The sequence below is a fragment of the Limulus polyphemus genome, unplaced genomic scaffold (genome assembly GCF_000517525.1).
Source record: "Limulus polyphemus unplaced genomic scaffold, Limulus_polyphemus-2.1.2 Scaffold4485, whole genome shotgun sequence".
NCBI classification, from domain to species: Eukaryota; Metazoa; Arthropoda; class Merostomata; order Xiphosura; family Limulidae; genus Limulus; species Limulus polyphemus.
The window spans coordinates 21,055-48,493 of record NW_013670095.1 but is presented as its reverse complement, the minus strand read 5'-3'; the positions used below and the strand labels follow the sequence as shown (position 1 = coordinate 48,493).

At 33.5% G+C, this 27,439-nt stretch overlaps 1 protein-coding gene across 1 annotated transcript; it reads right to left on the bottom strand.

Moving 5' to 3' along the window:
• Positions 1 to 45: 45 nt before the first annotated feature.
• On the bottom strand, positions 46 to 26,025 carry LOC111088811 (transient receptor potential cation channel trpm-like). Its single transcript, XM_022399857.1, has 18 exons — positions 25,903 to 26,025; positions 23,805 to 23,985; positions 22,535 to 22,706; positions 20,518 to 20,662; positions 19,951 to 20,017; positions 18,409 to 18,704; positions 17,720 to 17,952; positions 14,948 to 15,092; positions 14,111 to 14,251; positions 13,714 to 13,794; positions 11,668 to 11,811; positions 11,396 to 11,524; positions 9,772 to 10,050; positions 7,756 to 7,930; positions 6,725 to 6,860; positions 3,812 to 4,005; positions 2,478 to 2,613; positions 46 to 1,050 (listed from the first exon to the last, which is right to left on the bottom strand). The coding sequence occupies exons 1-18, from the start codon at positions 26,002 to 26,004 to the stop codon at positions 663 to 665; spliced, it is 3,144 nt and encodes a 1,047-aa protein (XP_022255565.1). The 5' UTR covers positions 26,005 to 26,025; the 3' UTR covers positions 46 to 662.
• Positions 26,026 to 27,439: the final 1,414 nt, after the last annotated feature.

Genomic DNA, 27,439 nt, shown 5'->3' with positions numbered 1-27,439 from the left:
TTGTATAAAACTACGTTATATTGTAATTCTATATATCCTTTGCATTACAAAAATCACTAAAGTAAGCTCATTTCAATAAGCAAAACTGTACACCATGGATTCAATAATAAATCCCAAGTATGATGAAACTTTATTATAAAGCTGCTACTAATTTCAGCACCACTTTCGTGGTTACAGTTACAACAACAACAAAGCGTCGAAATAGTCCTTTTATTTGACATTACAGTGCGTATCGTGTTTCAAAATTACACTGTTACAGAAGAGTCCACCATTTCTGATTATTAAGTACGAGATACTAATTAATAGTCTATTCTAATTAACTAAAGTTCAACTGAGAAGTTGGTATCTTTTATCTCCCCATAAATTTTTGATCATAAGTTATTGGTAATAAATAATTTTGTAAACAAATGTAGCACTTTGTAAAAAGTGTATAAAAACTAGTTGGAAACCGAATGTGGATTAATTTTCGTATTGAGCTTTTCTGAATATTTTGATTGACTTTTTGTTATTAATTTGACTATCAACATATCAAGGTAATAGTAGAACAAATTACAGAATTAAGTAAGCAAAATGTTGTTGAGAATTCGTATTTTGATGAAATATAATGAGAACATTACTTAAATTTGTATTTCAACAAACCTTTTATTCGATTTTTACTGATTCTAATTTCGATGTTTGTTTGTTAGAGATTTTTCAATATCAGCAAATTTCGAGGTCATAATTTTCATATGATGAATTATGTCTCCGACTGAATGTTCCAGAGTCGACAGCCTGTTCTCAACTTCTTCCAAAACTGAAAGCTTCTGATCCATCTTGGCCATATTCACTTTAACGTCCGCAAGGAAGTTTGACTTCTTGTTAAAGCCTCCCATTCTAAGAGTTTGACGGACAAGATCCCACCGAGATGTATAAGTCTTTGTTTGATCAGTTGTTGATGTTTCGTCGTCAGGTAGCGCCCCAATCGCAGTCTCAGAAGACATAGACGGATGCACTATTCCAAGTAGAATGGCATGTTTGGTTTCATTAACTGAATTTTGTATGTCGTCAATTCTGTGGGGAAAAATATATTATATATTTTAAGTGAACTACATCTAAATTAGTAAAGATGCTCACTGGACGCAAAAACATTCTCGCTTTTAATTTTCAGACACTGAACTCTGTTCCAATTTTGGTATTTGGATATACTGTAGACTGTACCTCTGACTTTCTTTTACCTATTTCAACCAAAAAAAAAGCCAATGAGCATGTAAAAAGAAAAGTTTGAACTACCATTTGGATATAATCTACTGAATCCATCACCTTATACATATCCACTGTTCATGATTTAAAACGCCAATAACCTGGCCATAATTTACAGTAATCCTATATTCGGGTATTGAATTGGCAAGACTTCCAGTTGTTCAGCAGTAAGTCTGGAGGCTTATAACGTTGAAAACCGAGTTTCGTTACTTATGGGGACATATAAATAGCCCATTGTGTGGCTTTGTGCTTAATAACAAACGAACTGGCAAAATGTAAGAAGTAAGGGACAGGAATCGGTTCTAGGAAAAAAATGTGGCCTGAGCGAACTTTGTATTCGGCGCCCCTGCCCCTGTAAAATTAACAAAAATTGCTAATTGCAATGTCTATTTTAGTTCTATCCCTTGGGGTGGGGCACTCTGTGTTGGATCACTCCAAGGACCGGCCCTGATGGTGACAGTATACTTAAAGGCAGTACAAGAAAATGATTTCAATCGAAAAACAATCATGTGATTAATGTTTCGGCCAAGTGACCTTCATTAGAACATGAATAAAGAAGGCTTAGTAAATACAGAATGTATAGAAATGTGTCAGTGTTGGAGTTATTTCAGAGAAATAAAATTAGTTCAAGAAATTCGCATTGGTAAATAGTTTTCAAGAAGGTTTGTTTATTTGTCTGCTTGTTATTAAGCATAAACTTACACAATGGGCTACCTGTACTGTTCCACCACTGGTACCGAAACCCGATTTTTAGCATTATAAGCCTTCATACTTACCGCTTAGCCACTGGGGGGGGGGGGGGGGGGGGCTTGAAGAAGGACAGGGACACCACAACACGTGTTTCAACATCACCCCAAATAAATATATATGGATTCAAACATCTTTTTTCTTAATTTATTAAATATAGCTTAAAAAAACCAATTCGATTTTATTACTCATCACGTTCGCTACATACCTACCCTCAACTGTAATTGTATGTCCAAAGTAGCGCATCTACCGCTTTAAATATATATGGGTGGAAGAATTATAAAAAGACAAACTTGCTTGTCGCGGCAGAAAGCGGTGTCGTTTCGTGTCGATCGATACCGCAACGGTCGAGATATCTCGGCGTGACAGACGGACGAATTTTCGTCTTTATATAATAGATTAAATTGAACTCTTATGACCGAGAAAAAGCATGCTATGTAATTTCAACATTAACAAATATACATAATCATAAATATATTTATTTCACTTACTTTTTTTGACACTTGAGAATCAAATTTTCTACCACCGTTTCTTCCGAACTTCTGCCTTTTAAAAATTTCGCTTTCCCTTCTTTCTCGAAGAAACTTTGATGTTCTGCATAAGTATTCATAATACTTGAGTGATACCCTGTCCAAGATTTCAAAATAACCATAAGACAAATAATAGGACAATGGTATCGTAAAATATCACAATAGAAAAATGTAGACACTAAGAGTGTTCCATATGATAAAACAAATGTTTTGAATTTCGCACAAAGCCGTCCCTAATTTAGCAGTGAAAAACTAGAGGGAAGGCAGTTAGTCATCACCAACTATTGGGCTACTCTTTTACCAATGAATAGTAGGATTGACCGTCACATTATAACACCCCCACGGCTGAAAAGGCGAGCATGTTTGGTGTGACGGAAATTCGAACCCGCGACCCCCAGATTATGAGTCGAACGTCCTAACCACCTGGTCATGCCGGGCCTAAATTAGTACAGTATAACAAAGTGGATAAACCGTGCTCGTGATAAGACAAATGTTTCTCAAATTAGCACAGTATAACAAAGTGGATAAATCGTGCTTGTAAGACAAATGTTTCTCAGATTAACACAGTACAACAATATGGACTAACTCTACTCCTTATTATAAAACAAACGTTTCTCAGTTTGCTCCTTATGATAGTTATTGTAGTTTCATGTAAACCTTTTTCATTAATTTCGATGTGTTACTTACAAATTTCTTAGACAGTACAATCTAAAGAGCATTTCGAAAACAACAACAATTAACAACAGTAACTTATAGACAGTAACTTGAAATATTTTAAAACTTTGTTTGATTAAAACAAATCATTCCTACATTCCTCAGGTAAATTTGAGCTGTTATAAATCCTATAATTGATTTATCGAACTTTATATTCATGGATGGAGCAAAATAGCTTAAAAAAGTTCTTCCTCTGTTTTTGACCACTGTTAATATCTAATATATGTTAATATCTAATCCTCACCGAAGTATTGAGTAGTTTAACGATGCGTAAACAAGGATTGAGAAACACACACACACACATATATATATATATATATATATAACTTAATTAAAAGGTACTTGAATGAAGCAGAAAATTTAATTTTGAAACACGACAATACATTCCAAATGTATGAAGGTTTCTTCCAAAATACATGTCATCAAACATTCATAGGTTTACACACAGATTGACTGTGTGTTTGATATTAATGTAGGTGACAATATATACTTTGATGACTGTATCCGGGAATTAACACACAAACACACACACACACATATATATATATATATATATACTTATATTTAGTTATTTGACATACAAACGTCTTTTAATCCCTTGCTGCAGTAGCGACTCCTGATCTTGTTACACAACCAGCTAATTACTAAGTAAGTATGTTCCAGAATAACGAAAGGAGGAAGCAGTGTCGGTTTCCTCGTGTACTCCGCCACGATTAAAGCCATCTCGTACCTCCAAATTTCCTGAGAATGTTTGTTGACTTCCTCAAACACGTGACTGAAAAAATAAAAGAAAGTGATTAGATTCAATGTTTTAATTAAAACTTAAGACGTAGAAAGATGCTATTATTTGTATGATTAATATTTCTCAGATAGCGCATATATGTATAAATATATATATATATGTTTAACTTTCTTTGTCGTTAAGCACAAAGGTGTACAAGAGACTATCATTACTTTGCCCGCTGGAGGTATCGAGCCCCAAATTTTAGCAATATATGCCTTCACACTTACCGCTCAGCCACGGGGGGGGGGTATTCTATTTTTGTTATATTACATAGCTTACTTTATATGAATCAAATACATATATATATATATGTGTGTATACGTCCTTCTAAAGATATAACAAATCTTCAATATTATGCCTCTTCTCGTTGTTTCACTAGTTTAATTAACACAAATTACAATATTATGCCTCTTCTAGTTTAGTTAATTTATTTCATTATTCAACAAATCAGATCAAATCACTTTGATTGTTTTATTGTTATTAGTTGTCTAAACGGAGTACTTAATAACATCGTTAATACTGTCAGAACAAGATTTTGGTTTCCATGAGACATTAAAGAATGTTCTGATACAGTTATTCGGCGCAAGGCAAACATGATCTGGAGTAACCGAAATGTTACAGTTAGTATTAAGTTAGTTTCGGCTGTAACTTGTAGATTACATTTAACCACGAACTAAAACCTTGGCATAAGTTACACGTTCGCATAAAAAGTATGATAGAACGTGAAACTGAGAAGAAAAGTACAGTGGTAAGGGGAAATATTTTCATTACTGGATACGATGATTAGGTTCTACATACTACAGCAATTAAGATATTATTTTCCTTGACGTTTATTCTCCACCTGCTTTCTTTGCCTCCTCAAAGAAAACCCATGTCATGTATTTTTTCCTTTCCGTGAGCAATGTTTTATAAACCATGTATCTTAATTTTACAGTTTCCAATCTATGTTTAAGCAGACCAAAGAGATAAAAGTCTATTGAAACTGCATAGAAAGGCTAAACAGTTATGTAGTTCAACTGGATTTTAAGTGATTTCCTTTTACTTGCTCATCTTTATCATCAAACAATCATTGATTTCGAATTATGTTTGAAAACTTGTAAACTTTTCGCTTGTGAGCTTCGTCAACTTTATAACTTTACTTATTATCTTGTTAACGGTATCGAGAAATATTCCCAACTTCATAAAAATAAGTTTTTCGGGGTTGGAGGATTCTTTTTCGTACTCATAACCTTGACTTGGTGGATGAGGTGGTTGGTCCTGACTGCCCGTTGCTAGATTTATATCTTTACTTATTATCAGCACTTATTAACAGCATCGAGAGATATTCCCAACTTCTTAAAAATATGTTGTTGTTTTTGGATTGGAGGATTCTTTTTCATACTTATAACCTTAACTTGAAGAATGAGGGGGCTAGTCCTGATTGCCCTTTACTAGATTTCCTAAATATTCTGCTCTTCCAGTTTCCCTGCTTCCACGGAGAGCTCTGAAGACCGCCTTCTTAGAATTGCTGTGTCCTTTAATTTTCCCATCGTGGAATAATCTCAGTATGTGAATGTTTCTATTCTAAGTAGTCACGTATTACTACTCCCATCATTCAAGTTTGGATGAATTTCACAAACTCGTTTAAAGAAATTTAAGCCTCTTTATTACGTGCCCGTAGTTTAAAAACCATTCTGAGATTTTCGGGAAAATTTTCAGCAATTTACACGTAGTTATCTGTAGAGCAAAAGCTGTTAATTAATTAGTGACCTTAAAATTACAAGATGTGACTTATATGTCTGTACGCTTACGTTAAAAGGGGATGTCCACGATTTTTCTCCTGAAATATCATCAAAGCATTTAACACTTAATAGCATATCAGTTGGGTTTGGAGTTTTGTGAGGGAATTATATTTCACCTTTGGTTTTTGAGATTTCACTAGAATTTCTTCACTTAAATCTTAACCGAAGTGTCATTTCTTTAATGAATTCCAAAACAAAAACAAAAAAAGGACTCATTCGACGATCTTTTTTAACTACTATAGCAAACAAGTGTTTGCTTGTGCTTTTCAAAGAGGCTCTACCTCATAATGAGGGGCATTCTGACCAATTAAAATTACTCATAAAATTCTTGCACTTCTTCTTAAGACTACCAAAGGCATCAGGACAAATACATTATATGGAACGTTATGTAGAGTTCTTTCTTTTAACTGTTCTCTGTCTTTACAAATATCCAATCACAAGCGCGTGTGAAGATAATCAGTTGGTCAGTGTGCGATTAAAGAAGATTAGATCATCAACTGAAAACATGCATGATGGAAGTGTAAGGTTTATCATCTCAGCTCTTTAGGTTCCATTCTGATGTCAATTTGAGTTGTTCTAATGTTATTTCAATAAGATTACAACATATTTTTATTTGATTTGTTACAGTTTTGATGAATGTCAAAGACGACTGAAAGTAGGATTTGCACTCATTCGGGAGAGCGGGGGGGGGGTCAAAAGTTACTGTAGTTGGTACAATGGGTATTATACGGTTGGTACTAAAGAAAATATTACGAATATATATAATTGATACTTGTTTTTCCTCAATTCTTTATTACAAATACAATTGAGGCCAATCTAATCATTCTTTGTTCCCGAGTAAGACGTCAGAAATTAAACTATTTCTAAATGAAACAACTGTATAGCCACTTTTGCCCCTCCCTGTAAATCATAATAATTGTTTAACCTACCTGAAGACTGCAATAAGTAGATTGACTAGAAGTACGTTGCCTAGCAACATGTATACGCCCAACATAACTGGAACCAACCATGCGTGAGGGCTGTCGCTACAATCGCTTTTCTCACGTGAGCAATCATAGTAGAAATCTTCGAATAAAGTACGAATAGTAATTAATACTGTTCAGGCTCTAATATAAATATCTTAGAACACAGATAGCAATGACTGATGCGTTGGATAGTTTTTGTACAGAAATAGAATCGTATCAGCTTCATTAACAAGTCTCACAAAACATATTTTGGTAAATCGGTTAATTTTTGGTAAATCGATTATTCATTTTTGTTTAAAAGTAGAAAAAAATAAAGTAATAGAGACATAGCATTCTCAGGTATGTCTGGATTGTTTTACATGAAACTAATTAACTAAGTTAATCTTCCCAGTCGTTGGGATTATTTTATTAATTAATACAACAATACATTTAAAAACTGTTTTAAAATTTCCTACCACGATCACTGAGAAAGCTGTATTTCCTTGTTTGTATTTCAGCTGAGGTGATAATGCTTTTGAAAATTATTTTAGCTATAAAACAGTTGTTTCTTGGGATTCAGTTAGATTACCAACAAATAATAGTGTATCTTTACGCTGCAAAAATATTAAAAACAACTGTATCTTTGGGACTAGTCAAATGATGCCATCATAAAAGGTAATTATACTTTAAAGACAATCTAAAATATTTCATGATTAAGAACAACCCGATATCCTAGCTTGTTTATATAATGTTATTACTGAAGGCTACTGTATCGTCAGGACAATTTAGAATATTTCATGATGAAGAGCAACCTACTTTGTTTACATAATGTTACTAAAGATTACTGTATCTTCAGGACAATCTAGAATATTTCATGATCAAGAGCAACCTAGTTTGTTTACATAATGTTACTGAAGATTGCTGTATCTTCAGGACAATTTAGAAAATTTTAATACAGATAGCAACCCATTCTCCAATCTTGTATAAATTATGGTTTCACTAAAAAACTCCTATACCTTCAAGCCTATCCAGGTTCAGTTCTCCGTACAGTTGCCAGTAGGGTAAATAGAAGACTTCCCTAAATATTCCCAGAAAAGGTTGACGATTTCTTTTAAGAAGAGCTTGACTAGCTACCCCGTAGCTCAGAATGAAGATTAGCAGGATGAGAAGAAACAAGACGACTTCCACAAGCTGTAATAATTAGAAAAATAAAAGAAGAAGGGATAAAACTAAATTACTATTTTAAAGACATTTTATCATTTGACATCTAGATATATTTTGGTGCTGCACGAATCATGAGTTTTTTCGAAGTTAGGTTTTAAAACAATGTAATAATTGACTACCCATGGTTGATCTAGATGGGCCTATTTGTATAATATTATATTATTTTGTATTATATTGTATAATATAATATTCCATAGTAGATTTCACAATGTGATCGTAAGAATTACAAACATTCATAAAATACATGTGTATTTGAGAAAAATTCAGAGCTAGTCTCTTTCACTTTCTGTTCTACTATCATACTGCTGTATTTGAATATAGTAATACTACACACCTGATTAAAAAACAGATGTTTGTTATGATTAAAAGACAAGTGCCGCCACAATGGCACCCTGAGATTTCGTTCTTGTATAAAACGAGTGTCATTTGATCTGACATCCATATTTTAGCTGTATAGTAAAGTGAAAGAAATATAGTGTGTTTCCAGTGAGTAGCCTAAACAACAGCAGAATGGTCAACAAGTTCTGGACTGAGAGTAAATCATGCCAGGACTACAACCAAGACATTTAGACGTTTCCATATTGCTTGAGTGCAATAGGTTGGTTAAAACTGACGAAACGTAAAAATCATTGTAGATAGGCAACAAGTTTCACAGTTAGCTGGATATGGAATTGTTTTCAGACCACCAGTTCTTCTCAGACCTGGATAGAGTGTACTATTGAGAACATCTCATCAAACCTACAGATGTGTGACAATTTGGGCTGGAAGCATATGGTCAGAAACAGGTGCCATAAGGGTTGACATTTATGCCAGATGACAAACGGTGTGATTCTTCTATCTCTTTGCCACAATACAGTCCGTATTTAGTAGTGCAAAGAACACGTGGATTGGTCAAAGGACATGCTGTCGAATTTCTTCCTCACATGTGAATCACGCTACACATTGCAGCCGGATACGAGGAAACTTGGACACATCTGAAGAGTGCCCATAAACAGATACAACTTTAATTTCACGGAAGAAAGACACGCAATGGTGGTATACTGGTTTGTACATGGATCTGTACTGGTGATCACATTGACTCTTATGTGCTACAATATGGCGCTATGAATGTCATACGATATAGTGATGCAATCTTAGAACTATTAGTGTTACATATGCAGGTTTAGTTCGTCAGTCAGTATTCTCTTTTAATGGATGATGACATATATTCTCACTATGTTCAACTGTTCATCATGATATTGTTAAATCGTTTAACATTACTATACAGAAAGTTTCCTCTGTGTAATGGAAGAAAAACCTGGTGAGAGAAAAATGAACTATATAACACAAATAGTTGATGATCGATTATTTTATTAGTTCACACTTACCACTTTTTTCAAAAAGAATCTGGCGCAAGCAAATAAATTCAACTACCAATATATAAGAAACGTTTTCCTTAAGAACATCACTGAAATAACACGAACTTTATAATATAGATCAATGTGTTGTTTCTTAATTAAAAGTGGATAATATACGGACAACAATGAAGTAACATGAATTTTATTATATGAATCAAAATGTCGTGTCTTAACTAAAACTAGTAAAAGTGGATAACATTACATTCATATTTAGGCCTACGAAATAAAATATAGCTATATGCTTCCAAACTATTTTACTTGTTAATTTTGTTTAGAAATAACATTATTAACAATTAAAAGAACTAATACCACAATTCAAATCATTAAGCTTAAGAAACCATCTATCACGTTAAAAATTATTTTTTTTTATTTTCTGTATTCTACACTACGGAACTTATTGAATGAGCTTACCATACGCTTTATGATAACCAGCTTTGGTCCTAGATGAAAACTGACCATGTAACACTTGAACAGACGGATATAGAATAAGGCACAACTGATGGTCATCACCAGGTGAACATCGTCTACCTGAAGCAAGAAATAATGACTACCAATCACTTGCTGTGTGGTTCTTAGCAAGACTCCAACAAGAGACAAGACTATACAAGCAGCGTCCACTTTATTCCAAAAGTATTCTTGAAACCAGTCTCTGAGTTTGTGTAACTTCCGTTCCGAAGGGTAGGTCACGATCTGTTAGGGGGGAAATGTTAAAAAATATGTAGAAAAGAAAATAATACCGATCTCCGTAATAGGTCTCGGAAATAAAGTGAAAACAATAAAGGCTGTAATAAAGTTTACAGAAAATCCAGTAAACAATCTGAAAGCTCATGAGACTAAATAATTTGCAGAATGCTCAGAAAATACGTTGAAATGAAGTGAGATAGGATCAAAGTTTCTCAGAAAGTCCAGCAAATACGTTGAAAATATGAGATGCGATAAAGCATAAGTATGCAAAAACAAAGTCTAGTATAAATAGTCTGAATAGTCATAATACAGTACCAAAGTTTAAAGAAAGTTCAGAAAAATACGTTAAGGTTGGTTGGTAGTTAAGCACAAAGGTACACAATGGGCTATCTGTGCTCTGCCCACCACGGGTATCGAAACCCGGTTTCTAGCGTTGTAAGTCCACAAACATACTGCTGTGCCACTGGTGGGTAATACGTTAAGAATATGTGAGAAAGCATCAGTTTGCAAAAGCAAAATTCAGTGTAAGTAGTATAATATATACGTATGTAGTATATACGCTGAAAATACATGAGATAATGTCAGTATGCTAAAAGTCTGAAAAGGAAGAGAGACAGCAAAGGTTGCAAAAATTCAGTAAAATCACCTGAAGAGACTTTTTTTAAATATATTGTATACAGAAACCATTATTGGCAACCCTATAGCACAGGAACAGTACATTTTGAAAGTAATTCTTCTTATTCAGCAACTTTTTTATTATTGTTATTAACTCATCTCTTCTATTTGTATTCTTCCTAATTTTGTTGGAGATACATTTATTATTGTATGATCATATTTAATAAAAAATAAGATAATTATATCAAATTATGAAACACAAGTCCCGGTTTGCTGTAGTTTTACTTCACAAATAGAGTCAAATCGACTTCTTTAATTATCCCGGTTAAAAACAAATTAGTTATGCATTACCTTACGACTTGTACTAACGATTTAAGTACATTATCTGCACTATTCGTCCCTAATTTTAAAGTAATAGACAATAGGAAAGGCAGCTAGTCAACACCACCCATCGCCAGTTCTTGGGCTACCCTTTACAAACGAAAAGTGGGATTATAACACCTCCAAGGCTGAAAGGGCGAGTATGTTTGCTGAGGAGATTCGAGCCCGCAACCCATAGATTGCGTGTCGAGTGCCCTAAGCGAAGAGATAAATATTTTACACTAACATACTAGAGCTTTGTTCTAATGAAATACCCCAAATTCTCTGTGAAGGATACAGGTGTGAATACATGCAAAGGTTTCATGTCCCCAAACAAGTATATAATTATAAAAAATAACTGAAATGCTTTACGTACCTCTCGTACTTCTTCCAAGACTAAGGTGAGAGCCCACACGTGTAATACCAACTCAAAGAATCCAGCAGTCTCGTGGAATTCAAACAAAATCACGTAGGAAAAAAGAGCTAGGAAGCCAATGTAGGAATACTGCAAAATATTCACGGAACTCTGAGACTGAAGTCTTTAATATAAAAAAATATAAAAACAACACTGATCCAAGCAACACTTTTATCAATAAATTATTTAGAATTTAAAGTGTTTGTATGTTGAAGTTACGTTTCTAAGCTTACCAAATAGTAGAAAAATTTTGTTATCGGTGCTGTATAGAAAATCCGAGCTTTAGCGAAAAATCCAGGGGGCTTCTTTGTAGTTTTCTCGTTCCAGAACTTCAAGTAAGTCCAAATCAAAAATGGGTTGAAAAGGGCTAAATTTACCTAAAAGTAAACTGATTTTTGTAAATTACAACATGGAAAATTAATTGTCTACTTACAACTTGAAAAAAAATAATGTAACACTGACTACAGGCCTAACATCTGAAACTTGTTTACTTCAAAGAAAGATAAATATTTTACACTAAGGATGCGAAACGTTAGAACAAAAATTTACAGCACAGTTATACATACGTTTACACACACATATACATACAGACGACTGATAGCAATGTTTGAGAACGATTTGTTTATGCTGAAGTTGGGACAATTTTTTTTCCAACAACAGTACGGACATTCGTAAGGCGATATTCATAGACAATGAAAAGCCAAAGAGCACGATATCTTAATATTCACCAAAAGCGGGTAAATTCACACAGATGAATGCTTCGGAAAGCAACGAGCTCTGAAATCACACTACTAGCTAATTAGGATTAGCGCCCTTATTTACAGAATGAAGGCTATGTTTATATAAGAAAACCTTCCGACCTAAAAATGCCGTCACATTGTCTCGCGGTACAGTGAATAAGATAGCAAACTAAATGATGAAATTAACAAAAGATCCCCAGCTTCTAGCCACACCTCCAAATCGAAAACTATTATCACGAGAAAGACACCTAAAAATACTGAAATAGTAGCTATCCTATTTGACCTCACATTTATAGTACATCCATACATCCAATGGATTTTGTGCCTCTGTACTGCTTAAACATAATCTATAAAACCAACATCCATGAGCAGCGAAGAGTCTGTAAAGATGTGTGGTCTAAGATTGTTCGCGATTACCCTTCAGTATATGGAGGAGAGGGATGTTTGTATTGTCTCTAACGTCAAAATATGTTAAAAAATCAGGTTTAAAACTAATTAATTCCCAATGTTCTTTAATTTCTATTTCCATACACCTTAGAAATAGATATTCTACTAGTGAATTAACTCTTCATTAAATCAAAAAAAGAAAAGAGAAATTAGAGAAAACTTGATATACTAATATCATAAGGATGTAGTCACTACAAACTTCATCGTCTTTACATGCTTAGCGTTACATACCTAGCCTTTCTTTCTTCGTTAGTTAAAAAAAAATGCAAATCAAATTGACGTTGTAATCAAAGCCACTTCATCACAACTCTTACAAATATTTCTGTTTTGAAACAATTTTATTCTAGCATTGGTGGTATAGAAATACAAAAATGGCCATTGAATAAAATATGTTTGGAAGAGGTAATAACCGCGAGTTCGATGGATTGTTTTTTGTGTGTGTTCGGTTTTGCTTATAAATTTGTACTTTGTGTTAATAACAACAACTTAAAATAAAAATAATACCTACGTGTATGTGAGACCAATCAGTATTTTTATTTTCATATGATTTGGCCCAAGATACGTTTTACTAATGAGATACAGTAGTGGTAAAAGCATTTTTAATGCAATTTGTTTTCTGTGACTGTTTTACTAATGAGATACAGTAGTGGTAAAAGCATTTTTAATGCAGTTTTTTTTTCTAGTTAACCTTAGATATTTATGTGTACATAAAAAAATGGAACGTTAAATTACAGATTTGTTTTGCCTAAAGCAGACCCCTGGTGGGACAGCGGTAAGATTACGGACTTACAACGCTCAAATCCGGGATTCGATTCTCCACGGTAAACACAGCAGGTAGCCTAATATGACTTTGTTCTAAAACAATTGCCTAAAACAACCTGTAAACATTAATAAATAAACAAATGAAAAACGGTTCGAAATAATTGTTTGTTTGTAATTAAGCACAAAGCTACACAATGGGCTATATGTGCTCTGCCCACCACGGCTATCGAAACTCGGATTCTAGCGTTGTAAGTCCGCAGACATATCGCTGTGCCACTGGGGGGCCTTAGAAAGAAACAACCACAGAAAACTAAAATCCATAAACACTACCTTTACAGAGGAAGAAGTAGCAAGGCCCCCAGACCAAGCCTGGCTGATCGATTGTTGACAGCATGGTGTTGAAATGAATTCCTATTACAAACACACAAAAAGAGAGAACTTTTTTTAATTTCCTAAAATAGTCAGTTGATATTTTAAGTAAATTTATAGTAACAAGACTTAGATGTGTAACTCTTGAATGTAAAAGTTAAATGTCTTCATTTTACGTTACTATTAACAAGCACTGAATAACATAAAATACTTCGGATGTTTGCTTAATTTAAGTGCTCTTTTATGTATCATACACTTATGCTTCATTGGAAATCTCAACAGATTAGACCTGACTTAAATAATTTACTTGAATTACACATGTAGGTACTTTATCGATTTCTAATCATATGAAACTTACAAGGTCGTTAGCAGAGAGAGCAATATCCAGGGCGCTCATGCCCCCCCAGTAGGTACTTGATGTTTCAATTAGTTCTACTGCCTTATCCCTGTCCATGGAGTAGCATTGGTTGATGTGCTGAATCGCTATTTGTTCAAAAGTCTAAAGAAAGTTTCTATTAATATAAAGCCACAATTTTTTAATTATTTGCACTATGATCTTGATGATACACATAATAATTTGTAGAATTTGTCAAACAACTCAGTCTGATGGTAACTTTGATGTACTTTCAGCCAAACTTGAGCTCTGGCTCAGTTCAATAATCATATCTCTTAAGTAAATGCACTTTCCACAAAAAAACCTTCATAACTTTTCTTGATTCGATTTTCTCTTACGGATCCTAATGTACAACTATAAGTATCATCTAAGGTGTGAATACTTACTGAATCACTTTTTACTTTAATAATAAAATTTTATAAAATAACTTTAATTTACGATCAAGAAAAAACTAATAAAATCCCGTTTTGTGATCCATGTTTTAACATGATTGACTTGAAGATCACGAAAAAACAAACTGTAGAATCCCCTTTTTTGCAGTATTTTTAGTTTTAACACGACTGAACTTAAGGTCAAGAAAAAATAGTAGAATCCAGTTTTGCGGTAAGTCATGTCTTTACATAATTTACGTTTTTCTAAATCGTTTAATAGCATTGCTGTAAGTACACCCATTGAACTGATTTGGTACTTCATCCACAATAAAACAACATGATCATTCTTCTAAAAGGATTTGTCCAATGTGTTTAAGTTAGGCTCTAAGCGAATCTTTATTTACAAATACAGTGCACGATACTTGCTTACCTTTTTAAAACTGAGCAGTTGACTTCGCAATAAATCGTCATGGATACTCATTGCTTTACTAATCTTCCAGTAGATGCAAGTAGCAGCTAAAGCCAGATTCAGAGCATCAACAGCTTCTTTCCACAAGAACACAGCCATTTCTTTCCTGTCATGATAAAGCTAAAAGCTTTTATAATCATCAAAATAGAATAATCTGAAAAACCGATAAATTTGACTCATTTATGAACCAGCGATAACATTCCTTACATTTTAAAAAAAATCAACCAGATTTTGCTATCTTCGTCGAATGTTTTTACGTCAAGCCATTAGTTCAATACGTATTTAACATTTGCTTATGGTTAAAGATTAAACTTTTTAAATATACTTCCTAGAAGCGTTAGTTTTATATATCTTGTTGTAGCATTGTTCTTTTAAATTATCTGGTGAAACTAATTCAACGTCTCCTCCACGTAATAATCCCAAATTGGTTTCTTTCCGTTTTAACGTTTCTACAAATTTGAACACTTGTACGCTGAGGTAACTTTTTATAGGCCGACGTTACAAATGGCGTTCAATCTTCCCTAACAATGCTAGGATTAACGTAAAATCAAGTTATTGTACAAAATATCTCAATAAGCACGATAGCAAACACAGATCCAAATACTTCAAGAAAACGTGCTGACTGATTCAACTCCCTATCTTTAAAAACCTCTACACGCTTCACAGCTATCTCGTATTTGTAACCCATCAAATGCACGAGAAAAACTTGATGTCAATTTAAAACTTTCCAAGCGTTCTAGGCCTGTCTTAACATCAAGCGCCCTTAGCTAACATACAAATTACAAAAATAGTTTACAATAATACTACGTCAATAAAGTTAGAAAAAACTACATTTATTCTTCACATACTAATAAACATTTTTTTTTGCCAACATTTCGCCACTGCGGCTTCATCAGAGCTAGTGGCATAAAAACTCTGATGAATTGCAGTGGTGAAATAAAACGTTTCTTTAATTATGATCTAGAAAGTAAAGGTCTTTCTTTAAAATTATTTCCAAAATATCAAAATCCCTAAATTCTGAAAAACAAATATATAAAGTACAATCTAATATGTATAGTTAGTCCAGATTGCTAAAATTGTTACATAAACGTTTGTTTTTCTTTTATTTTTGTTGTTGTGTTTGTTGTTTGGTTTAGTAAGATCGCTTGATTTCACTGAATACATTTAATATGTGCTACCTTAGATAATACAAAGTTATATTTCTAATTACTTCGTTCTTTGTTTAAATAGTATAAAAACAAACCCAAGAGAAGGCTTAATAGATACGCGACCAGCAAAGTGTTAACAATGACTCAGAAGGTACCTAAGTACAGTATTTTCTTAGGTAATACACAGTTATATTTCTAATTACTTCGTTCTTTGTTTAAATAGTATAAAAACAAACCCAAGAGAAAGCTTAATAGATACGTGACCAGCAAAGTGTTAACAATGGCTCAGAAGGTACCTAAGTGCAGTATTTTCTTAGGTAATACACAGTTATATTTCTAATTACTTCGTTCTTTGTTTAAATAGTATGAAAACAAACCCAAGAGAAGGCTTAGTAGATACGCGACCAGCAAAGCGTTAACAATGGCTCAGAAGGTACCTAAGTACAGTATTTTCTACAATTTATTTATTTTTTCAGAAACCACTGTAACCAACCAGAAAGGTGCTTTGTGGTTGTTTGTTTTTGAGTGGGTCTAAAGATCCAAATCATAATAAGTGTTACAACACGAACCCCAACTATTCTAGAATAACATTTCTTTGTTTACGCTTTCATATGAAAAACTACGTTGATATATACCCAGTGAAATGTTAATAGATTGAAACAGTAAAAATAATATTTTAAATAAATGAGCTTCAAACATATCGTGAATGAAAATAAACAATAGTTATATAGACTGCCAGTAATAATGCATAACCTTCTGCCCCGCACTCAAATTTTAAATAAAAAAAAAGGTTTACACGTTTATAAAAAAATATTAACAGATGCGACAATGAAATGAAACAGAAATTGGGGAGAATTAATTGTCAATTAGTTCTTTCCTTTAGAGTCCTTCAAAATGTTTGAAGTCAACTCAAGTTGCTGAGAGGGAAAATGGTTCAAAACTTGGGTAGATACTTAGCTGATGGATTTCACAGTTTTCCATGAAAAACGCTCTTCGTCTACTACTTAAGTGCCGTCTTTTACTATTTTACAACGCTAGTTATGCATAATAAATCCATAGCGTTATATTCGGGTTCGATCCCTGCAGTAGACACAGCGCAAATACATCAGCGTGAATCTTTTTTCGCTAAAAAAACTTGCACTGAACTTGGCAGATAAATAAAGAAATGTATTATTATAACGATATAGAAATTTAAGTTATTCGATCAAAACAAATTTGTATTGGTTATGATATTTTGCTGAAAAATAACACGATATTTCAAAATTTCGTTTATTTGTTTATTTTGTTAGATTTCGCGCAAAGCTGCGCAGGGGCTATATGCGCTAATCCTCCTAATTTGTGTGTAATAGGTTAGAGGGAAGGCAGCTAGTCAACATCACCCACCGCTAACTCTTGGGCTGCTCTTTTCGGACCGAACTGTGTGATTTGACACTCTCTCTTATAACAAACCAATGGCACCAAGGTGCACAGCACGATTTCCTTTTTTTTGGTAGTAAAGGGATGCAAACCACGAAACCTCAGCTTCGTAGTCGGCTAACCGCTCGGGTTTAAAATTTTGAGCCAATGTGATTTACAAGCTACTTGCCTCTGCAGAAACACTGCCCAAAGAAAAAGTTCACGAAAAGGTTTATCAAAATTTTCAGCTGATCCGATAACATGTGGCAGGTGGTCTACAACTTTAGTTTTGTCGCTGTAATAATACCAGTTGTGCATTCTCATTAGGTGGCGCAGGAGTAGATGAATATCCCATAACATAACGTTGTCAGTAACTGTTGGAGAAACAGACCGAAGAAAAACTAAAAGTCGAGGATGGGAATTCTGAAAAAAAAAGTTTTGATAATTAATACTTTGATAATACATTTCGTAAATAACGTGCATTACAAATAGATTAATGAAGTCAATTAACAACTTTTCACTATTACTATGACATTTTTAATGAAAAGAAAGGTTAAGTACATAATAACTATTAGTCTACCTGGATTATTACTATGAAGATTATTTTGCATGTTATTCCTAGTATATGAATTTAGGACTAACCTAAACCTTCAAAACTGGGCTAACTGGGATTTGGGACGAAAATATCTATAAAAGCAAGAGTACCCAACTGACGAAATAGTACATTTAAATCATTATAAGCTTTTATTTTATGACATTACATACTCCTACTTAGACCTGTATATTAAATTAGTTACGTTTTTACTCATTGAATTTTTAGTTCTGATCAATGTAAATAATTTACTTTGATTAGGAGTTGTTGATAACTAAAATACAAACTCTTTTGGATTTCTCCATTAATATATAGTCTAACAAATAGTAGATACTTGCAAATATGCAAGCGTTGTAGAGATGTCTGAGACGACCAACGGTTAGGTAATCCTTCATCACAACACCATTCAATAACAGAAGCTTGACAAACTCCACCCTGTCCATCACAAGAGCCTCTGTCATGGAGTCCTCCAGACATCCAGGGGGCCAAAAGACTTGACTGGTGAACAATTGACTTGCCAAATCCACTCGGTTCCACTTCAAAGCTAGTTGTAGTTGCTCCCGTCTATGACTACATCCCTTACCTAATATATATTTCAAATCTTAGTACTTTCAAAACGTTTCCTCTAGCTAACTATCGATTAGTAACTTCCTCATTAAGGTTAATCTGTGATTAAGCACTGGTGCCAATAGAAAGACCAGTGTAGTTATATATTGTTATTATTACCAACAAAATTTGCCTCGGATTTTACTTTAAAATAATAATTCAGAAACAGTAGAATCGTTTGTAACTCTCTTAAAGGATTCTCAATGCTTACTGTGTCTCTCAGTGAATAAAGTTAGATAAGAATCGATAGAAACTTAAACAATCATCTGCACTCTGTCCACTGCAGGGAAATGACCTCCCGATATTTGCATTGTAAGTCCATAAACCTACCCCTGACCCACTAGGGGACAAATACAAAAAAAAATTAATAAATTATTTATCGTTTCGATTATTCTAGGTCATTAATTATATTAACTCATAAAACCATAAATGGATTTCAAAAAACGGCTTGGAAGTTTCAGTAGAAACAAAAATATATAAGAAAATGAACTAACTTATTTATTTGTTGAGTGACCCAAAATTTCCTGTGATATCCATGTGAACAAACACTTTAGAGTCTAAGTGCTTTTTAGCTTATTATACTTCTAATGAGACACAAAAAATTTTTTTTAGTCTTTATGGACAATTATTTATACATTTAAGGGCAATCTTCTTACCCATTGTACCAGGCATAGCCTAGTGGTTAGCATACCCGGACAGTGAATCCGACAGTTCGTGGTTTGTGGCCTGTTGCCGCAAAAACACGCTCTGCATTTTGATAGAGTGAGTGTGCTGTAACAGTGACGGTCAAATTTCACTTTTCGTTCAGATAAGAGTAGCCTAAGAACTGGCAGGGGGTGCTGTCGAGTACCTGCCTTCTCAGCTCGAAATGTGGAACTGCTATGGGAAGATAGTACTTTGTATTGCTTTGGGTGAATATTCTGAAACAAACAAACGAAAACATCTTACCTTTCGTTTGGTGGATTTCACGTAAAGGACTACCAATACTAATCGTCCCTAATTTTGAGATGATGGACTAAAGAGACGGCAGCTAGTCCATATTACCCACCGGAAACTTTTAGAATACTTCTGTCAAGCCGAATAGCAGGATTTGACAGTCACATCTGTAACTCACCCATGGCCCCAAAGTGCGGAGTGGGAATTTTTTAGCTATTTCTGGATACGAACAATGAAATCTCAGCTTCAGACATGCTAATTACTAGGCTGCATTCGGCCCTTCTCACCTTTCATTAATGCTACCAAAATTGCTGAGTCAAGTTCTTCATCCGAGTCTATATCGAAAATAGTTATCTAAAAGAAACAATAAAATAAAACTAATTGTTCGTTTCATAATCTATATTTCGATCTGTATTTATGGGTTCATGATAGAATAAGCATTTTAGGAGTAGTATTGTATGTTGTTTTTTTAGGTTTAGTTTTCATAATTAAATTATAAACTTTATGATAAATTTTGTGTACTTGTGTGTGTCATCATCATTTTATAAACTGTGAGGTTTTTCGTTTGTTTTTTTTACTAATGTCCTTTCGTTCTTTTGTATTCATTTATTCTAGAGTCCCATTAAAAAACCTGAAGTTATTTCACTAATTTGTCAGAAAAATTTGCCAGTTTTGAAGATCTATCGACATAATTTTAGTAAATGTACGACGTAAGAAACCGCCGTAACACAATAGATGCTTGCTGGAGTTATGCATTCTGGTGCATTTGATGTTTTGAATTTGAAAAGAACTGTCTTACACAAACAATTTAAAAACTAAGTTTAAATATACAAAGAAATGTGATTAATGCTTACCAGATTTTCGTCTCTGCAACAATTTAATATCAAGGACACTTTTGCTTTCAATTCTTGTTGTTGCAATTGGAAAGTTTTCTCGCAAGCTTCTATTAGCATCTTCTCTATAATAGTCCTGTGAAAGTCACTGACAACACGATCGCCGCTTGATAGACATAAAATCACGAAATAAGCTTTAAATTCCCTCCATTCAATTCAATTGAAAATGACTACAGTAAATGATGGGTTTTACATAAGTCACGTTGGTACTATCAATGTATGAATGTTATCAATTTTTTAAGAAGAATACTGTGCAGCAAATGTCCAGTTTTTCAGACTAATATCATTATACAGAAAAGTCAGCAGTCCAGGTTTGATGTCTTATTACTTCTGTTACGTGGAAAATCTCTAGTTACTGACGAAATCATTTCTAATAACATGCATGTTCGAAGTTCTTTAACTTAAAAAGTAACCAACATGGTTCAAAATATACAAAGCCATGTTTGCTAAGTTTTCAGTTTTTATGCTATATCGTCGTTATTAAAATAGTAATAGCTAAAGTGCTGAAAGTTTTGTTGTTGTTATCATTACTTCTGTCCATTTAAGTCTCACTGATGAAATGGATATTCTAAAGTCAATAACTTCTTGAGCAACATATAGCTGATTACTTTCTATTAATAAACAATATCCGTAAGAGTCCTATTTCTGTGAGATATGTTTATCTACAACTACCTGTAAACTTTGTAACAATTGATCAGACTGTTTTCTATATTTTCTTGTTTATATGTGTCTTGTTACTTAATTTTAAGCTAAAGTTAAAGCACGTGTTAAAAGGCGGAACAACTCTATAGTAATACAATCTTTGTGTTAATAAATAATCCTTAACTAATATTACTCGGATGATTATTCTTTACATGATCCCCCGGTAGGGTAGCGTAAAGTTTAGGAGTTCGATTCCCCGCGGTGGAAACAGCAGATATCCCAATGTTGCTTTGCTCTAAAACAAACAAATCATGTACAGGACTTGTTTCATTTTTAAGTAAACTTGTAATTTCACTAAATGTTTACTTAACCCATGTTACAATTTAGGCGTAGGCAGTTCATAAGTTAATGGGAATTTTACAAGAATTGTGTTTTGATGACCAACTAACCTCTCTTTCATGTGTTTCTTATACTGTATACCAAGAGAGAGATCAACGTCTTCTAAGATTGAATTCACCTATAACGAAGTTACGAATAATTCGTGCTCTTACGATCTGAATTCAATAGCTAACTCACTAGCCACTTCTTTCTCTAGTAAAGCATTTTCCAATCACTCGGATTACCTAGTTACCACTTTCCACACTCTCCCATCGCTCCAATCACTCGGATTACCTAGTTACCACTTTCCACACTCTCCCATCGCTCCAATCACTCGGATTACCTAGTTACCACTTTCCACACTCTCCCATCGCAAAAATATGTTTGCTCTCGAGCCTAAAAAACGAAAGTTGCGTTGTTGTTTATGTTTTGGTGCCATTATCTGTCTATGGTATTTCAGATGCTATCACTGGCACTTGTCTATACAAAAAAAAAACACCTTGGATTTCGATTATTCATTGAACATTGTGACCACAAACACGTTCATTTGCTATTTTTATTCAGCAGTTAATCCTGAAAGGACCTTTTTTAATTCATCAATTGTCAAGCTACATTCTTTATCTTATAAATGAGGCTTATCTTTGAGCTTAACAAATTGAAATTTGTGATTTTTCTTTTCTTTTCTTAATATTATTAATTTAATGCCACCTTTTCTGCAGCTATTCGAGAAGATGTTAACAACAGTACTTTATCTACATTACTACAGCCTGGAAATCGATCACCTGTCCAAAGAAGTGACAAAAAACAAGCACTCCTAAGACAGTAAGTAAAAATACTTTCATTATTTCGCGTTCTGGGTTAACACAAGTACATGTTTAAATGCATATCTTAAATTATTCAGCTACAATGTGTCTTGTGACAGTATAAGATGTCTGTTTCGTATAATATAGATACGTACTTTGCATTTTCGGTGGAACTGTTGTAAGCATAGGCCAGAATATCAGCAGATCGTCCAGTTCCCGCGCAAATTACCACAGGAATCCGACAAGTAATTGCCATATGTACGTGAGAGATAGCATCAAACCCGCCTTCCAAAAGCAATAACACAACAGGAATCCCTAGACCGGGATCTGAAAGAAAAAATAAGTCCTATAAAGAAGTAGATATTTCTCTCAATTAACACAAACAGAAATATGATATTTAAAATTACACACAATCTACTTTACTATCGCAATACAATGTGATTTACAGCTGTGGTTTATGGGTATATTGTTTTTTGATTTGAAATAACTTTACATCTTTCAAAGATGGTAAGTTCGTATAACCATGTGAATAGTCTAGAACTTAGTATTACTACTTTATAGAGACAGCTGTAAATGGAGGCAAATATATATATATATATATATATATATATACATAAAACGACCTAGACAATTTACAAACAAACATAGACAGACATTTACTGACAGAAACAAATAGATAGAGTTGTGTTGTTGTATGTTTGTTGTTAAGCAGAAAGCTGTGCCCATCACGGGTATGAAACCCAGATTTTTAGCGTTGTAAATCCGTAAACTTAACGCTGACCCACTAAGCATATGGAACTACTAAATATTAAACCTATATTTTTTATAAGTAAAGATGTTATTTATTTGGTAAAAAATACCTGCTGTTTCTGTACTGTTTTGTTTTTAAAATATTCATTCTGTGTTTGAAAAAAAACAAAAAACACTAAGATCTTACGCTAATAAAATGAAAACTCTAAAGCGTTCGGTATAATTACAGAAAATAAAAATTATTTTTATTTTCGAGAAAATTTCATAATTTAACCAATGCTTTCCGGTGAGTCAGCAGTCAGTTTACAAAGTTACAACACTAAAATATAGGTTTCAATTTCTCGTGGTGGTTTGTTTGTTTGTAATCATGCACAAAGCTACACAATGGGCTATCTGTTCTCTGCCCACCACGAGTATCGAAACCCGGTTTCTAGCGTTGTAAGAACGCAGACATACCGCTGTGCCCCTGGGGGGCGTCCTGGTGGACAGAGCACAGACGTCCCATTGTAAAGCTTTCTTCTAGAACAAAAAATAACATATATCTGGCCCATAAAGTGGCGCTACGATTCGTAGTAAAGTTTTGTGCTAGAACAATAATATATATATATACCTGGCACATAGAGTGGCGCTGCGATTTGCAGTAAAGCTTTGTGCTAGAACACAAAATGTATATACCTGGCCCATAGAGTGGCGCTGCGATTCGTTGTTCCAGTTCTGTTCGAAAGATTTCAATACCTCGAAAGGTTTGACTGAAGCCGTCGTCAATCAATAAGAAATGGGTGTGATTAGGATTCAAAGCCGCTGGTTTTCCTTGTTTGAAAACTGGATTTACTTTATACATTGCTGTGTAAGGTTCCTACAGAGAAAAATAATTACGAAACTCATTTTATGTGTCATTGAAAATAGAATATTTAAAATATCGTTTAAAAAAGTACAGGATCAAAAACTCCAAAAACGTAAGATAAGCTGAATGATTACCTTCAGTTAAAATGTATTGGAATTTTTACAGACAATGGATAATCCTTAAGCAATATACAAAGACAGAAATCCATATTTGAAGGTTTAAGAAGCGTGAAATTAAATGCTGCCTTTTGTTCCTAGCGTCCCCCGGTGGGACTGCGTTAAGTCTACAGACTTACAACGCTAAAATCCAGGGATCGATTCCCCGCGGTAGACACAGCAGATAGCCCAATGTAGCTTTGCTCTAAAACAAACAAACAAATCTTTCCCAGTACAAAACATTAAGTTCATTAGACATATGCATTATTTAAAGGACTAAGTTTATCACCACAATTCGTCAGATACATACTCATAGGGTAGAATAAAAGCACATTAATAAAAATACAGATAAAAATAATGAAGGTCTGCAAGGCGTTAAATTCCATGGGTTATCTTCCCAGAACACTACCACACTAGTGTTATACATTCCTTAGATTGTACTAAATGTAAAAATAAAAAATGTTAACACGGGATATTTTGGGATGAACTACCCCTAATCGTACAGTTTTTTATGATTACAAACCTACATATATATGTGTGTGTGTGTGTGTGATTTATTTCAGTTGTCATATGTGTTTGTGTGCCTTGGATTCCCATTATTTTATCATGTGTGTTTGTATATCTTGGATTCCCATTATTTTATCATGTGTGTTTGTGTATCTTGGATTCCCATTATTTTATCATGTGTGTTTGTGTACCTTGAATTCACATTATTTTATCACGTGTGTTTGTGTAACATGGATTCCCATTATTGTATATGTTTGTTCTTAGTTTTCGTTTTTTATTCAGTTAAATAATTTGTTTTTCAAACACATATGAAGGAACTTGTAGGATATCGATTGCTCCTTACGAAGCTGTAATAACGAAATATTGATCTAATACAGTTAAATTATGGAGATATGGGTCGTGATTTTATTTAAGTTTAAAGGAAGTTAGCCTTGCCCGCTTTATACTATTGCAGTTTCATGTGGATGACTGATATGTCGATTCAAATTGAAAATGACTAAAAGCATTAGCTTAATGAGCTTTTAAAATTGTACAACTTGGATAGTGTTACAAAGCACATCAAACTTTATGGAAGACCTCACCACCATTGTTGTCTGGCGTTCTAATGATTAATGTAAATAAACACCGTCTTAATGGGAATTAATTATGGGAATCCAAGGTACACAAACACATATGATAAAATAATGGGAATCCAAGATACACAAACATGTATGATAAAATAATGGGAATCCAAGGCACACAAATACACATGATATAATAATGGGAATCCAAGGTACACAAACACATATGATAAAATAATGGGAATCCAAGATACACAAACATGTATGATAAAATAATGGGAATCCAAGGTACACAAACACATATGATAAAATAATGGGAATCCAAGATACACAAACATGTATGATAAAATAATGGGAATCCGAGGTACACAAACAGAAATGAAAAAATAATGGGAATCCAAAGTACACAAACACATATGATAAAATGATTGGAATCCAAGGTACACAAACACATATGATAAAATAATTGGAATCCAAGGTACACAAACACATATGATAAAATAATGGGAATCGAGGGTACACAAATGAGGGAACTGTAATAGCTGTAATAGCAAAATACTGAGCTAATAAAGTTACATTCTGGAGATATAGGTCGTGATTTTATTTACATTTAAAGAAATGTATCGTAATGAACTCCAGTTTCCGTTAAACAAAGTTAACAATAATACTTACTTCCTTTGGTTTATCTCAATACTGTATATACTTACATGAACGTTTCTGTTTATCAAAGCATTTCTGCCTTCCACAAAACCCCATTTGGCGATCCCAATACACCTTATAGCATGAGTCATTCGCTGACTATTGGACATAAGAAATTGTCCCTCCCTTATAGCCTCCCCTATAATCTTCACATTGCCGATATTCCAACCACTAGTTATCAACCAGGCATTGGTCGTTAGAGCCGCCTAAAAAAAAAGTCAAGGTAAAGATTGGAATTCAGAATTCAAGGACTTATATACATCTGTGAAATCTTTGATGTGTGGGCGATATAATGTTGGTCAATATTACTCTGTAGTATATGAACACTACTGGACGTTTGGATCAAGGCAATCGCAACCTATTGACCAAGAGTGTCCGGTTTTTAAAATGTATATTTGTGGGGAAGAGGGAATGTTATAAAAAAAAAGGCGTGTCTTCATAATTCACTAAAGTTAGTCTTTTAACGTGTTAAACATCACATATAACTTCCATTGTTATATGTGAAGTGCTTTTAAACAGAAAAGTATTTTCTAAGTACAATTAGTGGATTTTAATCACACCTGAAACGAAATTGCTAGCTATATTTGAAATTTGTTCCTTGTGTGATATAGGACGATAGCTTTCTCTATTAGTGTGCGCTAGACATTTTAAGTGTACATAAGATAAATGATTTATCTTCTAAATTAATAATTGTAAAAGAAAAATAAAAGCTTTATTTGAAATCTCGTTTTGTGTTTTACATTATTTCTGTAGCCTGGTGAAATATTACCTACTTACGTGCATAATATCACAGAATTTATTATACTAGATAACAATAAAAGATCCTACAGTTTTTGATAATAAATAATAACGTTATTACAGTTTGAAAAATTCTTCGCGAATTATTGTGCTGAGATTTAACAATATGAACAAGCAGCAAACTATCAAATAAATCCTCGATACTGTTTTTTACTAATTGTACTATATTTTCAATGAAGAATTACATTATTTGGGCTTTACTGAACCCAATTATTTTCTTACTATTTTCATTATATTTCATTTTAAGAATATAAAATTAATTAATTAAAGAAGAAAAAAAACGTGCATTATTTCAAATAAATCATAAATATTTTTCCCACTTATCTCTTTAAATGAATTAGAATAAACTTACATTGATCAGTCCTGTGTTAAATCTCTCTTTTTGCTTTGCACTAAGGTGGAAGTTTTTAGCGCCACCTGTCACAGAAATTACCAACTGCGGTTCGTGAGGTTCCATCATTCGCCAATGAACTTTCATAAGCTTAAAAAGATCATCCATGGATGTGTCGTTCGACATCCTGATATACTGCAAACGCAATAAAAAAAATGGATTGCTCGCTGTGCTTATATAGTTGAAATGATATTGTTTTCTTAATATAGTTCTAGTGAGAATATCATGTTGTTTCTATTTCGAAACCAAAGTCTTATAAGTATAATATTAGGATACAAAACCATTCCTATACCTTCGCTGGTTTCGCTAACCCCAAACCATCCATTTGAAATTCGATTTTCCCAAAGGCATTTGTT